Here is a 17203-nt window from a genome sequence, read left to right as displayed (position 1 = left end):
AATACGTTTGTGATAAAATTTTGGAAAATGGGCGTGGCACCGCCCACTTATGATCACATATATGTATCTCTCGGTAACCGTTCTACCAATTTTTACCAAACTCGGTATGGTTATTGTGCTTGCCACATAAAAGCAAAACGATGAAAATTATTGAAAGCGGACTAAAATTGAGGCCGCTTTACATATAACGGCAAATTTCAGAACTGCTTGAAACTTCAAAACTTCGAGATCTAATGACGCTAATTTACTCAAAATTGATACGCCCCGGCCGGCCTACCATGTAGCGGTAGCTTTCGGTAAGGTGAAAAACATATATTTAATATTTCCTTTTTGGTTGTTGTTGTTTCCGACAGGGTGGGTGTATGATGTATTATGGAACGAATTTCCGTCATCCCTTGTCAAATTTGGTTTGGAGACGAAAACGAGAACGAAAAATGACTCTGAAGATGGCACAACGCCGAAACCGGTTTGTCTCCAAACCAAATTTGACAAGGGATGACGGAAATTCGTTCCATAATACATCATATATTTAATACGTGCGCCGGGTATATAATGTTCGGCTCCGCCCGAACTTAGACTTTGTTACTTGTTTTTATTTGCAGCAGATTTTTCTTCTTCCGCCAGTTTTTCAAACCAAATTCAGAGAGATATTTTGCATTTGGTCCTTTCATTTTATGTTGGAAGTCCGCCTTGCTATGTCCTTAGCATTTTAAATCTCATTTACCTCAGTTTATTATCCACCGGTACCAACCATGGGTAATTCAATACGAGAAGATTATTTTTGCTTGATGCCGGGAGGAACTTTGTGTAGTCCTGAGTTGCCGTATCGGACGAAAATCACTCTACTTTTTACGCAATATATACATAGTATCTTGGTATCCTGCATGTGGGCTCCTCAGACCATCTTGTATTGGCCCATACTATAAAGTTATTATCCAGGCAAAGTTTACAAGAAGATAGCGGAAAACCCGCATTATGAGCAGCACTAATTGCAGCCAATAAGGTAAGGAACCTTGCTACGTCATCTACACAACAACATCTGAAGTCTGCTGGAAGATTTTCCGAAACCTCGTATCACTCCACTTGATCAACGCCTTTAATCTTAAAGCATTACAGCTGACCTATAGTTTACCGTACATGTAAGTCCATAGGTAAAAGTAAAGCAAGGTCATTAGGGATTTAGTCTGCATCAGGATAACGAACCATTCCCATCATGCACCCCACGCCTTAACTTTTTTTTAAATAAGGTTCTTCTCCGATTTGTGGTGTACGCTTTGATGGTGTCACACAAAGGCGAGGGACCTACAGTTTTACGCCCCCTCTTAATGAGAAACTGTTTTCATGGCAGAAGTGCACTCAGTGCTTTGCAATTACCTGCCAACGGGCGACCGCTGTTAGAAAACAATGTTTTTGTTTGAATGTCGCTCGGGGCTCTAACCACTCAACCACGGCCCCGTTTGCTAGCTTGTTTTTTATTGTTAATTTATCCGAACAACCGTTCACAATGTGAGGCTTCAAGTCCCACCTTTTCCCTATCGCTGATTTACAGGCATAAAAGGCAGTTATGGCTTTCTTGCTACGCTTTTCTACATTGTATCCCCAAGTTATCTTTCTGTCCAGAATAACGCCTAGATATCTAATTACCTCCGAAAAAATCAGCCGGCGAGGAAGGAATCTGTAGCCGGGAAATATTCGTTTTCTTTTGTAAAAAAGAACCATGGCCGTTTTGCCGAATTGACTCTTAAGCCTGCTTCTTTGGACCAGGCTTCTAAGACGCCTGAAGCGGTTACCAACTGCCGCCAGAGCAAGATCATCAGCGTAAGCAATGATCTGATAACCTGTGCCAAAGCAGTGGGGAAGGGCCTTATTGTGGGCCGTGATTGGCGTAACTTTTTACGGACACCTGCTCCAACTCCATATATTTAGTACTGCTGCCTAAAAGGCGACGAACAAGTTCTATCAGAGGTGATTCAGCCCATTCATGGCCATGGCGAATAACGGTCTCTCGGAAAATATTATTGACGGCACCCCGCATATCAAGAAACACTCCTAGTAGAAATTTCTTAAAGGCTAGTGGTGCAATCTGTATCTACAGGCCTTTCTTTCCAGTGGGCATAAAGCGTTTATTTAAATCAATTTCCTGTAGGATCTGCAAGTCCAGTAATATTTTCAGAACCTTGAGAAAAAAATAAGTAATGCTTATCGGTCGAAGGGTCCTGGGTCCAACTATTGAGTATGAAGAAACTGGGCAAAGTATGTACACTGAGATTCCAATTCTCTGGCATGCGCCCGGTCGCCTGCTCTGAAGGGCTCATTGTTTAAACCCACATTATTGGTGTTTTCACCACATCTTGGTCGAGTGGGGAAACGTGAACTCATTCCTCAACATTAGTCTAGGTTCTACTTCATTAAATGCGCAACCAGTGTTGCCAATCAAAGGGGTTGAAAATCCTATACCATATTACAATCCCTGATCTTGATGGAACCTCTCCGTGGCTACTGTCTTACTATCTGATATAATTCTCGGGCTACATTTCTGCCGGATAGCGTTTCTAACACCTCGCACCCACTTCTTCATGTCTCACTTTTCCTCATTTTTTAGATATGTCCCTATTCTGCTGCCTGCGTATGCTCACATTTACAAAGAGTCCACCATATACCCAGGCAGTCAAAGTTTGTATTCCGTCTATAACAACGGGATCAATATGGTTGTGTTTTCTTTGACCAGGAGATACCTTAGTAGCTTTGAGCGTGTTTCGATGCTCATAATTAATAATAAGTTTCATTATCTGACATTTGGATCGAACATGTTTATGTTACTAGCGTCAAATTCGCCAAGCGAAGTTTCGAAATCGTTATGGGGAATTTTGAAAATTCTGCTCTAGTCTCTTCGTTGTTCTCTAAAACTCCCAACCTTTCTGTCAATATGCATCTCCAGTGGGGTCGGTTACCGTATCTCACACATGGGGTACATACATACATACGTTGCCTAGCCTGTAAGGTAGACAACGTATCATACATGTACTTAGTCTCGCAACTGTGTAGCCAGAAGCACTAGTTACCATACCCCATTGAACTCACTGGACAGAAACAATCATCACCAGAGTCCGTCTTGATGTAATTTTCCAAATACATATGTATATTCATATTTATATGAGTGTTTCATAGTGCACATAACCCGTTTGTTATGAAACGCCAATGTCGACAACTTATGAACTATAAATTTATACTTACCTATACCCATCTACGAAATTTGATTATGTTCGTAATTGTTGAAGAAGCATTGGAAAATGTTATAAAGGCAACATCAATTTTCAGCCTCGTTCACTTTCCCTAAGTGACACTGCAAGTAAACAATTTTTTTAAGCGTACGAATATTTGTACTACATTAATACAGATGTATACCTGTATGTATGTATGTACATACATTTTCCACACATCAGGCAACGGGCAAACAACGTTAACGCTGATTGCGTTGACATTCAGTACTTAAGTAAACGCCGGCGGAAAATGGCAAATTGAATTTACAACAAAACATATCCATGTACATATGTATGTAAGTTTAAATGTGCATACATTCATGAGAGAAAAAATTTGCAGGGCAATTCCGGCTAGGATAGTTGAAAGTCTTTTGTAAGGCAATAGCCAAGATAACTTGAAAGATTTTATTTATTCTGGCACAAAAGTCGTACGAAACCAAGCACCCCTGTCAACTTTCCTGGTGAAAAGCTCTTTTGACGGAAATGACTTGAGCAAGTTACAAATGGCGATGTATATCATTTAGCTATCGCGTTGCTCCAACAGTCGCAATGGCCGAGTGAGCAGAGCACTTTAATTTTTAGATTTTATTGTTTTAAAAAGAAAAATATATGTTTCATTAATTTCACTTAGTTTTAAAAACTTTTTTTAATTTATTTTCTTTTAATTGTTATACTTTATGGTTTTAAAAAGAAAAATATTTTTTTACTTCAGTTAATTTTTACAAACGTATTTATCTTCTTTTTATTTTTAATAAAACATTGTTTTTTATTTTCCGATTTTATTGTTTTAAAAAGAAAAGTATGTAATTTTAATTTTTTTTTTTTAATTTTTAAGAATTTTTTTCTTCTTTGTTAATTTAATTTCTTTTCTTTTAATTTAATTAATTAATTCTTTTAATTTAATTTAATTGTCTTTGAATTTTAAAACTTATTTACTTATAAATAACAAGTAATTTAAAAATCATTTAAGACAAGCTTTTACTAGTTGTAAGAGATATATGTATGTACATCCAAATATGATCAATATTCGACCATAAATAGGCTTTTCAAATATCTCGACACGTGCGCCACCTAAAGCGAACTAAAGTTTCAAGCCTCTAGCTCATCGGGAAGTTGGTTAAACATTAATTGCGAGATTTGATTAAACACAGAAACTTAATAAAAGCTTGTAAAAAAATACATACTTTTTGGATTTCATTTAACTTTTAGAAACTTATTTTTTCCTTTTTTAAATTAATTTTCTTTTAATTTTTAGTTGTATTGTTTTAAAAAGGAAATACAAATTTTTTTATTTAATTTAATTTTTAGAAAATTTATTGTTAAAAAACATACAGAATAACGTTAAACCTCCTCGTTAGCAAATCTTGCAGTTAGTCTTTCGAAAGACAGAAAAGAGCTTTGGAGATAGTCGCCAGAATTGACAATTGTCTTAGGAAAGAGTTTTATGTTTCGAAAGACTGTGGTGAGTTGGAATACAATTGCCAGAACTATCCTATTAGCCTACTTTCGAAGATATTTTTTTAACCCTAATCTCTTCTTTTTGAATTATTTCAACGCTTGAAAGGACAAACTGGAGACCCGAAAACTGCTACGAGCATTTCTTTAGATACATTATCCGCACGGCTGTACTCGGCATAATCTTCAGTGTAATGTATGCTTTATGGTTCGCGAACGACATCAATTTGAGGCGAAATATTTTGGTACGTGCAACAAAAATACCAAATTTTTGTCGCACCCATGTACATGTGTCATACTAGCGAATATTGCTAAAACTTTGCACAACACTGTTTTGTATCTATGTGTGTTAAATCCAAAACAGTAACAAGGCAAGCATCGATTTGGCACTACGGCTCTGTTAAAAATAAATTTAGAGGAAATCATCTGAGCTGTAGGGGAAAGTGGCTCAAGAGTACTCATATGACAAAAGTTCGTCAAATCAATACAACAAATATAAATTTGCTGAAGTGCACAAGTGCAAATTCAAAAAATACATTATGTAACATAAATAGAGGGAATCTAAAACTTGAGAGACAATTTCTCACGCTTGTGTACGTAGAGTTGTGCATTTGAGTGTAAATACATAATCTGTTAAGAAAATTTCGCGCGGAGAAACTAAGTTGCGGAACCGCCAGCAGAATCTGAAATTACATCTTCTGGGTAGTTAACTTTTGTTTTAGAAATATTTTTGGCCATGGATATGATATCGCTTCGAATCATTTTGCTGCATAGATACCCATATGCATATGTATGTATGTATATGGATAAGTACAGCTACATAAATACATATCTATTCGTTCGATTTCTGGAAGAATTTCTTAAATAGATGTGTACCCGAGCTCCCGGGTCTAGAGCGTATTTTTGTTATACTTCTCCATACATATCTTCTTCTTCCTATTATTTGGCGCTGTAACCGCCTAAGCGATTTTGACGAGTTCAGCAAAACACGCCAGTCGTTTCTCTTCTGTGCCAACTGACCACCAGCGGGTTCCGAATTGAATACTCTCAGCGCTGTAGCATCGGTGCTATTCGAAGGACATGGCCAAGCCAGCGGATCCGCTGTATTTTAATTCGCTGCACTATGTCCATGTCGTTGTAAAGCTCATACAGCTCATAGTTCTATCGTCTGCGGTACTCGCCGTCGCCAATCCGTAAGGACTCATACATTTTCCGCAAAATCTTTCTCTGGAATACTCCAATGCTCCATGCTGCTGTTCCATATAACAGCACGGGCATGATGAGTGACTTATAGAGTGTGGTTTTCGTACGTAGAGAGAGGATTCTACTCCTTAGTTATCTACTCAGTCCAGTCTGATTTGGGTTTCGATGCTGACATTAATGCTGGTTTCTAAGTAAACGGAATTCTCTACTTTTTCGTAGCGCGAATGCGCTGACCGTTTGTTTGATGACATAAGATACTTCGTCTTGTCCTCGTTGACCAGCAGGCCCAATCGCATTGCTTTCTTGTCTTACTAGGCGGAACAAACTTCGCGGTTTTTATTACGAATGATGTCGACATTATAGTAAATTGTTCCTGTGCGGTACAGTTCACCAGCTCTTAGTAGCTTCCCACACATCAGATTAAATAAATCACATGGAAGGGAGTCGCCATGTCTGGAACCCCGTTTGGTAGCAAACGGCTCGGAGAGGTATTTACCAATTCTGGCGGAGCTGGTGGTATTTCCAGAAAGTCGTTTTACACAGTCGTATCAGTTTAACGGGGATGCCAAATTAATACATATCGGCATACAGGCAACTGCTTTTAGTGCTTTCGAACGCGGCTTTGAAGTCGACAACTAGGTGGTGAGTTGAACCTTTCCTCGTAGGTCTTTTCAAGGTTTTGGCGTATTATGCCACCTGATATATGGTGGACTTGCCAGGTTTAAAGCCACACTGATAAGGCCCAAACAGTTCGTTGACGGTGGGCCTCAGTTTTTCAAACAATATGGTCGATAAGGCCTTGTAATGTATGCTTAGATGGCTGATCCCGCGGTAGTTGGCGCGAATGGCTGGGTCGCCTTTCATGTGGATTGGACAGAGCACACTTAAATTGCAGTCGTCAGACATGCGTTCATCTGACCATATTTTGCATATCAACTCTTCGCGGCCGTAGTCGAATAGCTCGGCTGGCAGGCAACCAGCTCCAGCAGCTTTGTTGTTTTTAAGCGCACTATTGCTATTCATACCTCGTCATAGTCAGGCGTAGGAACAACAACCACGTTATTATCGACTGGGGGCTCGGATTCGTCTTCTGTACAGCTTTCAGCGTTGCTACCATTCAGTAGGGTGGAAAAGTGTTCCCTCCATAATTTAAGTACATTCTGGACATCAGTCACTAGTTCGCCATTGTTGTTCTTGTTCTTACAAGTTTTGGCCCTGGTCTTGAAAACTATCGAAAGTCGCCTTACTCTCTGGTAAAATTTTCGGGCGTTTGTCTGTGGGCCAGCATTTCAAGCTCTTCGCGCTCACTTGTTTCGGTCTCTCCCCTCTTGTTGCGGTAAATACGTCTCGCTTCCCTCTTCAGTTCCCTATAGCGGTCCCACATAGCTCGCATTTCTCTGCAGCTTCTTGACACTCCTCACTGTGCTAACTGTTCTTTCGGGCTCGCTGAAATCCGACTAGTTCTTCGGCGACGTTACTTAAAGAACGACGAATTGTGGTTCTGTCAGTAAGTGTGAAAGTCGAGAAGTGAATGCATTGGCCGTCTGTTGTGACTGCAGCTTTTCGACGTTTAGCTTTGCTTGCATTTTTGGGCGCACATTTTTTGCTGCGCAGAGGCGGGTTCGTATCTTGGCTGCAACAAGTAAGTGGTCTGAGCCGATGTTTGGGCCTCGGAGTGTACGTACCTCCAAAAGACTGGAAGTGTGCCTTCCGTCTATCACAGCATGATGGATTTGGTTTCTCGTTTTTCGATCTGGAGACAGCCACGTAGCTTGATGGCTCTTTTTATGCTTGAACCTAGTACTCTATACTATCATTTTTCGGGTGCGGCAAAGTCGATCAGCCTCAGTCCATTGTCAGGAATTTAATCGTGGAGGCTGAATTTTTCAAAGGTGGTTCATTGCTCCACTCAGAGTGGTAACAGCATCTCGCACATGGATTGCCCACGTTGCCCAGAGTTCGCGAACGAGGATGCAATAGTAAGGATTGAGTATAGCCGTGCAACTGCACTGCGTACCCAGAATAACGACCATACCCCTTTACACTCCAATACTAAATTCACTGTGGGAAAAATGCTTCACCAATTGGTTTGAAAGTATGCAAAATAGATAAATCATGCTGGAGAACATTTTAAGGAACCACAAGACCATTTTTAACGGCAAAATTTATTTTATGCTGAGCTAGTCTAGAGACTTATTTAGTGCCCGTCATAATATTTTCCGTATAGCTTTATTTATGTTGATTTGGAAAATTGTTTGGCGCTAATCGTTTTCCTTTATTTATTTCTACCTATGTAGGTCGTTTTCTTACGTTTTTAAATTTTTTTTCCAGCAAAATTCAAGACTCATACTACAAATGGATGAAGAAGAACTTTTTGCAAGCTGTATTAGCGCAAAATACTTATTTATATACAAACATATGTACAAACTTAATCATCGTGTAGAAAAAATGTAAGTCAAGTAATGCAGATGTTTTTCTATGACTAACTTTTACGCTCAAAAACGTTTGAAAGAAGCTCCAAAGGAGCGTAAAAGTAATAGAGAAAAGATTCTGCGCTCACAAACTATAAAAGCCACTAGCAGTACAGCGCCGATCCTCAGTTTAAGCTTAATTGTTGAGAATAAATTTAAAAGTCCAGATACAGAAGTGAACATAAATATACGAGTACATACCTACATACATACATATATACATATGTAGTCAAGTAGCACCAAGTAAAGAAGCCATTGAAGTGTTGGTACATAAGTAACATACATACTCGTAAATAAAATTTAATAAGAAAAATTGCAAAAAGCGACTTAAAAAATTATATTTAGAGGTAATAAAAACGTCATACTCTTAATATGAGGATAAGCGTGAAAAGTGTGTCAGGTTTGCTGGTGCTGCTGATCTTGGCTCTCATCTGCCACCTTGCGGAAGTTGGTAAGCACAAATTATGTACTTTTGTATGTATGTACATACTTAAGTAAATTCGTGTGTTTTTATACATATATGTACATAAACTTAAGTTAACCAAATACCAGACAAACAGTTAAATGCTTAATTAAACAAAGAAAGCATTAAAACAGCTGAACAAACAGCTGCACACATCAGCGAGAAACAATAAAGAAGAAGTTATGTCAAAGTTAAATAAACTGCTTGCAATCATAGCCACTGATTGTAAAAAATGTGAATGATTAAGCTACTCTACACCTCATAAAAGCATATGCCGCTTACCAATAAAATGTAAAGATGTGTACAGTAGGGTGGTCCAAAAATGCATGTGAAAAACTGAAGTCTCCCCCTAGGAATGTTCTATACCAAAAAAATATACTCATATTTTTTTATTTTGAAAACACTTTCATGGAAATGGTATAGAATTCTTGAAAATCAAGATTTTTCGGTCGGAAAACTCTGTTTCTTTTCAGAAGATTTCCAATAATAATACCCAGTAGTTTATTTCCGCCAAAAACCCCAGAAAATGCAATGGGGTGACCAACAAAAAGTATTTAGTATTAAAACATGGTTAGATAAACATTTGGTATTATTATTGGAAATCTCCGGAAGAGAACCAAAGTTTTCCGATTGAACAATATTGATTTTCAAGAATTCTATACCATTTCTACGAAAAGTTGTTTTCTCCCATATAAAATATATGGAAAGCTTTGAGCGACCTCTTAACATTTCTTGATTTTAAAATAACAAATAGTGGTTGGTATATTTTTTCCAGGATAGAACAATCCATTAAAATTCCGACTTTACTCATTTTGGACCACCCTAGTTTACACTGACGGCTAAATCACTGTTGCCAGCTTGGAGCTTTCCGCACTAAATTTAGTGCTTTTCTTTATTCAAACGCGAAACTTTTAGAGTTTAGTGCTTCGTGCGTTTTTTTGGTTTTTTTCTTTTTAGTTTGAAGACACCAAATCTGTAAATCTTAAAAAAAGGGAGAGCAAAACTTATAGAAATCGTAAGTTTTCTAAGAAACTTCACAAAAATCGAAACAAAATCATTTGACAATGACAATCATAAGCGAGAGAGATCATGTAAAAATTACATTCGGTAAGTCGCCATTGCTGGGACAGAAATCTCTGTTCAGATCTTTAGTTGTGGCTAAATTTGTTATATTTTTTACGACTATTCAAAAAAGCAGCATAAAGAGAATAATGAAAATCGGGTGGGATTTGATGAGTATTTAGACAACTATTTTGACATAAAAATATTTTTCCCACTGTGCGCCAGTAGATAATACGCTCAAATAAGATACATTAAATAGAAAAATCAAGCGTTCGGAAAGAAAAGTTCTTTACGTTCCTTTGGTTCACAAGATCATAAATAAGAGTCTGCAGTGTAGATTTAGGGCCGGTTTCTCAAAGCCTAGTTGACACAAATCTTCGGTTAACATCGTTATCGACTGCTTCGGCTCCATGCATATAACATGGTGTCAGTAACGTCGATGTTTAACCGGAGATTAGTGTCAACCAGGCTTTGAGCAACCGGCCCTAAAACTACCACATAGTTAATGAAACTTCATTTCAGGTTTTTTCTTTCGTTTGATAGGAATTGTAGAAAAAATTAAGCAAAACGAAGAAAATTATAACATTTAAATAGTTAGGAAAAATTAATCAATTTTGCTTTATCTACGCGTGACGGCAACGCTGGATACAGCTGCAAATTAGAGAATAAGAGCAAGAATCTTAACGTCGCTTGAACGAACATATTTGAATTTATAAAAAATTGATTTTTATTAATTTGAATCGGCATCCTTACAATACAATTTTTCATGCATACAAAGTCCATTAAATACTCCAAAAAATTTGGAGCCTTTTTCGAGAAAAAAACGCGATATTTTTTGGATTTTAGTGCTTTTTCAAATTCAAAACTTGGCAACACTGGGCTAAATACCCGCAAAGTACTAGGCTGATTGACTCGATTTTCCCAAACTGGTTTCCGTTTTTTTTTTTTGAAATCATGATTATAAACCGGATTTTTTTTATCTAACCAGACTGGTTTTTTTCATTTCTATTAAATATTTACCTCTCAATAAAAGTTTTGAGATTTTCGAAGTTTTCAAGACTTTTTACAGATTTAGGGAAACTCCGAAAATAGTTTTATTTCCGATATACCATCCATTTTTCCAGATTGGTTCTTGTGTGCGAATTATTGTGAGTTTAGCGAAATTGTGCGGTTGTTGAAATTCGGAATGCTATATAACCATGGAAAAAACTTTACGAGTATGGAAGCTTCGAACTCGAGCAAATGTTAAAGACATAGTAATGTGGTATACTTTTGTTTACGCCTAATGCGTAAAAGTGTACTTTTTAAGAAGCAAGCAAGTGTTTTAGATCATTTTTTTATTAGTCTTTTTGTTGTAAATGGTACAGTTGTCATGATATAATTACTAAGTACCCCTTGGTAAATAGCAACGAGTGTAGCGTTCAATTTGGTAAAAGCCCTGCATCTATAAAATAATAAATATTTGTGAAAAATATGACAAAGAATTTCGATGCATCGCTATTTATTTTTAACAAAACTTTTCCTACAAAGATGCCATCTAGACAATAACCTCGAACATAACATAGGGTATAGGAAAATGAGATCTGACAAGGGGCCATGGCACCTCCAATAGATGTAGTAGATTCAGAGAAACATAGCCTTGGACCCATGACGAACAGACAGCTAAACGGAATGTCCTTTTGTAAATTAAAAACGAATGAAAATTTGAAATAACTCGTAGCACCACGCATGCCGCCCACGTTCAGAGAATATGAATTTAAAAATTATTACCTTGATCCACCTAACCTTAATAATGATGTTTTAATGATTTTTGGCAAAGAAAATGATCACCGATATAATTGTAAGAAGAATTATTACTGGATGCGACAAAATAGGAGATGTGTTTCTGTAAGGAGTCCTATTTATTCCCACAGACCTTCCATTTTAATTTAAAAGTCTTCCGTATTCTCTGAGACTTTGCTTTGGCATGTGACAAATAATGACGAATGCCCACGAGTGAGATGTCCGAATAGTATTTATGCTTCTACACCGCAACAAAAAATTAAAAATATTGTTCGTAAAGAGGCCTTAAATTAAATAAGAAAAATAATTTGTCCCCTTAAATTTATGGTAAACTGAAAATCTTTTTTACTGTTTTATATTTTCATTTGTTTACCCCGAACGAGCTCGGATGCTCTGTATCATATTATACATATACTTTTGCAAAAAATTCTGCCGACAGATGGTGCTAGACTCGAGATATTTAGACAATCCATTGTTATCGTGCGACCGGGTTTAACGGTATTGTTTTTTTTATAAGGAGCGCTTCTGCAAAATAAAAAGGGACCCAAAACATAGATGGCGCTGGAATCACGTTATTTAAATGCCCCTCTACAAGTTTACATTTTAGGAGACTTAATAAAGCCCCATGCTTTAACCTTAGGAAGGCAACACTTTTATTGTCTACGTAAACAGCAAAAGGGGTGATGCATCACCCCACGGCTTTTGATTTGAAATAAAACAATGTTAAACTGAGAAGATTAAACATAAGTATTTAGTATAAAATGACTTATTTATTTTATTTAAAAACATATACAAATTCATTCAGTTCCTTACGATACTTTTAAGATATATTTTTTTATACTAAACACAGTTAAGGCTAATTTTATTGCGGTCTTCAGCGCTTGTGGGCAACGTGCAGTTTTTGGCATAAAGTTTAAACTTTTCTATATTGCCTCCTTGGGCCCTGCGTACATCTTGCTTGCTTCTATAATTTTTCTGGCGGTTAATTTCAGGAGGATTCTTGGTCCAAGTCTAGAATATCCCGCATAATACTTCCTAATTCTCGCGGTAAATTCTTTGTCAAAGGACGCTTAATATATGGTGCCGCCAATTGTAAAGCGAACAGTTTTAAATAATTGCTTCGGAAATAGCTTATTGGAGTATTGGGCATATTTCATAGAATTTATTCCACCTTGATCAATCATACCATAGAAGTAGCGAAACGGTAAATGTCTTGAACCTATAGCCGAGCTATAGGAATGCATCACTTAGTCGAAGTGTCGACACCACCTTTCGTTGAATTTATAGTCTTGTATTATTTCATTGTGGACTTACCGAAAGCGAAGCCATTTTGGAATAAAAAAACGGGATTTATTTAAGTATCACAAAAAAAGAAGATACGTGAATTGCAACTGGGGTGACTAATAACCCCAGTAGTGTCATTACAACAAAAAAGTAAAACTTAGCGCGACTTATTGATGTGTGCGACTAATAAATCTCACTATAATTACTAAATAAACGGAATGAGAGCAAAGGAGAGCAAATGTAAAAAAAAGTTAGTAAAGCTTGTATCAAGTGGTGGTGACCCCTGTTGCCTTTCTAAGGTTAAGTATGCATATAAAGAAGCGCCACAGATATCCTAGGTATTTACATGAACGGGTCATCGGTATATCAAGAAGAAGTATTACGAATTATAAAGAACGCGGTAGGAATATCAATGACCCCGTTTAAACGGGAATACTCTTTCATCCTGTGGAACAGCAGGATTGTAGAAGAAGAAACACGCAGTCTCGGCAAACCTTGCAATACTTGCAGATATCTCACAGGTGGAAATAAGACTCATAGCATCGAAGGAGATTAGTACACATACCATATACTATCTCAGCGCCTTTATTATGCTCTTCAGTCCTTTTAACCTAAACTAAGAATTTTTAAATTACAAACCGGTTTGGCGTTTCAACACTATATTTGTATCGGCCATCGCAAAAGTTCTTATCAGGCGTCGCGAAGCAAGCCAGGCATTTGCTAGTTTATAAATGATGTTAAAAAAAATCGTTAAAAAACGAGCGATTTTCGACGACTTATAAAGCACTTGATTATTTACATATATTCCAGCAGTTTTAGAAATGGCAGTCTGCTAAAATTTTTGCTTAAGAAGGCTATAGAGGTGAACATTTTCATCACGTTTACCGACTGTTAGACATTCTTTGAAAAATACTCAACTTGTAAAATAATGAATAGGCTCAAAAATAAAAAATTAAAACAAATAATTGTACTCCAGTGAGCTGTATAAAATACATATTTTTATAAACACAAATGAAGCTGATAAGATATATTCAAAATCTAGCCAGGTGACATGTTACTTTTGTAAAATAACAAAAAAAAAAAGGATGTGTATTGGGAATATATAGTAAAAATCCGTTTTTAGTTTTTCACTCTGATGTCAGTAATTCAAAAATGATTTAAAAAATTCTCAGAAAAAATTAGAATTTAATGCGATTCAAGTTTTTGGTGCAGAAGTACTGGTAAGTATTTAAAATATCCTTTTAAAATTTTATCTTTGAAATTTCGTTTTTGAAAAAATTTTGTGCTAAGGACTTACAAGACTCGATAACATACTCGAATTTCGTCCTTCTAACTTTATCAGCTTAAAAAATTACCTATTCGTCCTTATGGATCCAAACAATTTTAGTTTTTTTAATTCTAAAGAAATTTCCTCTTGCATTTGGTACCCATATTTTTATTCTACATTCCATTGAATTGTTTTAATAATTTTTGGAAATAATTATATCTTTGAAACTACAAAGCCCTTTAAAATAAACCCTGACGTCAGAAAGAAAAAATAAAAACGCCACTTCAAATAAAAAAGTAGGTTTCACACGCATTTATTTATTATTTATTTTATGGTAGGAGAAGCTCTCCTCAAACAATATAGACGACATTTTTTCGATTTAAGTTGTGGAAAAGTAATGAACATCTTAATCCCGGGATTGTGATAACGACATACCGAAAATCCCGGGATAGGAAAATTTGAAAAATTAACATCCCTAATGTGTTCATTTTTTAAAATATTCGAAACCCATTCTCATAACATATTGCAATATTTACTTTATCTTATCAATTTACTTGAACTCCAATTTTCAAACAGGTGGCAACTCTCTAGTTTTTTTCCTTCTATATTTTGAGTTACCATAAAAATTTTTCTGCTTACATAACCATTATATGTATATTTTAAAAAGCAGACAAATTGGGCCATAAATGCGTTCGATATATGACTTTTAATTTAATTTTTTTTCACCCAGTACCAAATATCGAATTATTTATTAGAATTATTTTTTTCATTTAATACCCAAAATCCATAAAACTAAAGTTTAAGATATCACATACAAATTTTGGCACTGATTGGAGTTGGTTAAGGCGTGTCGCACAGGGGTCAAACTTCAGATTACGCTTTGAAAACGTCTTAACCAACTTTAATCGGGACCAAAATTTATATGTAATATCTTCGACTTTGGTAGTGTCGATTTGGGGTATTAGATGAAAAAAAAAAATAATTAATTTTAATTTTATAAGTCAATATAGAGAACCTTGCGACACGCCTTAACCAAAATTTATATGTGATATCTGAGACGCGACGTACAGTATGTCGTGTGGAACGAGCTAGGTGGACAAAATTCATTCATGGACTTCTGGAAAAAGTTATTTTATTAACATAAATGATATCAACAAAGCTCTGACTGAAAAGTTTTTTGTCCGACTCGAAAAAAATGTTGGTAAAATTTCTATACTGTGTGCAAGGCCATTCATAGTGGAGGTGTGTGATTTTGTGTCAATTTTTAATAATGGATCATATTTGTAGTGGTGTTTATTACATTCACTCAACTAAAATAAACTGTGGATGTTATGAGAATGGGTAACTCAAAATATAGAAGGAAAAACTAGAGAGTTGCCACCTCTTTGAAAATTGTAGTTCCAGTAAATTGATAAGATAAAGTAAATATTGCAATATGGCTATCAAAAGAAAGAGATTTAAAAAGGCTTACAGCCGAAAATATTTTTTTTGTTTTTGTTAAAGGTTGCCACCTGTTTGAAAATTTTAATTCTATTTAATTGAAAAGATACATTTAATATTGCAATATGGGTATCAAACTTAAGAGGTTTAGGAAAGTTTACTGCCGAAAAATATTATTGAGAAGGGTTGCCGCCTATTTAAAAAAATTTTATCAAATTAAATCGATAGAAATATTACAATACGGGTATCAAACAGAGCACAAAAATACAGTGAAGCACGACGGGTAGTTGCTAGTAAAAACTAAATATTTAAATATTTTTGACCGGCTAGATCGGCAAAATACCACTATATGCGCTGGCAATTGAGGAAAGCCACTGTTTAGAATGACGTTGTAATTTATTAAAAGAATCGCTATTGTACACAAATGTTTAACTGATTGTAAATAATCGGTTAGCTACAACTTAATACCCTGAGCGGCGTGTTTAGCTTTGTATTGTATGTACTAAGGCAGCCAAACAGGTAATCAAGCAGCAAATGATGCAACCACATACATATCACACACCGTCTGCAAAAGAGTCACAACTCAAAATAATACGTTTGTTAGAAAAAGCGAAAAACTATTTCTTAGCACATGATAATCACATGGGCAAGGGCCACTTTACCTTAGGTTTCCTTAAAAAAAATATAACAAAAATTTGCTCCAGCTTTTGCTGAAAGGTAAATAAAAGCTCTGTGTACATTTTTAGCGCATAATCTCAAAAATGTCAAATTTTGAGTTGTGTCTCTTTTGAAGACAGTGTGTGATGTAGTGTATGTGTTTACCCACGAGTGTGTACACATCCAATTCATCAATATTTCCAATAGAAGTCAAAGTTCCGTAATTATTAATTTACTCAAATAAGATGCCAATCAATTTTCGTTTTACCTCTGTGTGTGGATATAAGAACAATTACTAGAAGCATCGGAAGAATTATGCGAACATACAGATGTGAACAAATATACATAGCAGCTATTGTATTTGTATACAAATATGGACACATGTATGTACATATACGCGTATGTGCTTAGGTATTAAACTATTCATAGCGTATTCTACACACATTACTCACTTTTGCTTAAAGTTAAATAAAACACTCATATATGCTTACGGTCAATCCAACTTTAACGTATGTAGCAAGATTTTGCGCGATGCGCATTACCTTTGCAGAATTTTTACTTTTCATCCTTAGACTGAAAGCCGAAAAAAGGAATAATTTCTAGCTTAGAGTGTAAAGTTGCTAACTAAAGTTGAAAATAGGGGTGTTCTCAGGCAAATGCGTCATGCCACCAACGAAAAAGTTTCTAAAAAATTAAAATAAAAAATCAACAAAAAACCTTAATTTTTTTTTATAAAAAAAAAATTAAAATTGAGTTTGGCTGTTATTCCTTCTTGGCATAGATTTTTTATTTTAATTAAAGAGAGACTTTTATTTTTTTAATATTTTTATTGAGCTTTGTACCACGATTGTTTATTAGG

At 35.9% G+C, this 17203-nt stretch overlaps 1 protein-coding gene across 1 annotated transcript in view; it reads left to right on the top strand.

Moving 5' to 3' along the window:
- The first annotated feature begins 8466 nt into the window (after positions 1-8466).
- The window catches only part of LOC118746260, a 13156-nt gene continuing 4419 nt past the window's right edge, over positions 8467-17203 (top strand). The window contains exon 1 of the mRNA XM_036480095.1: positions 8467-8840. Coding sequence (XP_036335988.1) covers positions 8762-8840 — 79 coding nt within the window. The 5' untranslated portion in view covers positions 8467-8761. The remainder of the gene's footprint in view (positions 8841-17203) is intronic.

The sequence above is a fragment of the Rhagoletis pomonella genome, unplaced genomic scaffold (assembly GCF_013731165.1).
Source record: "Rhagoletis pomonella isolate Grant_MI unplaced genomic scaffold, Rhpom_1.0 Rhpom_scaffold_00010, whole genome shotgun sequence".
NCBI classification, from domain to species: Eukaryota; Metazoa; Arthropoda; class Insecta; order Diptera; family Tephritidae; genus Rhagoletis; species Rhagoletis pomonella.
The sequence above is the reverse complement of the archived record's forward strand: the minus strand, read 5'-3'. Positions and strand labels throughout refer to the sequence as shown.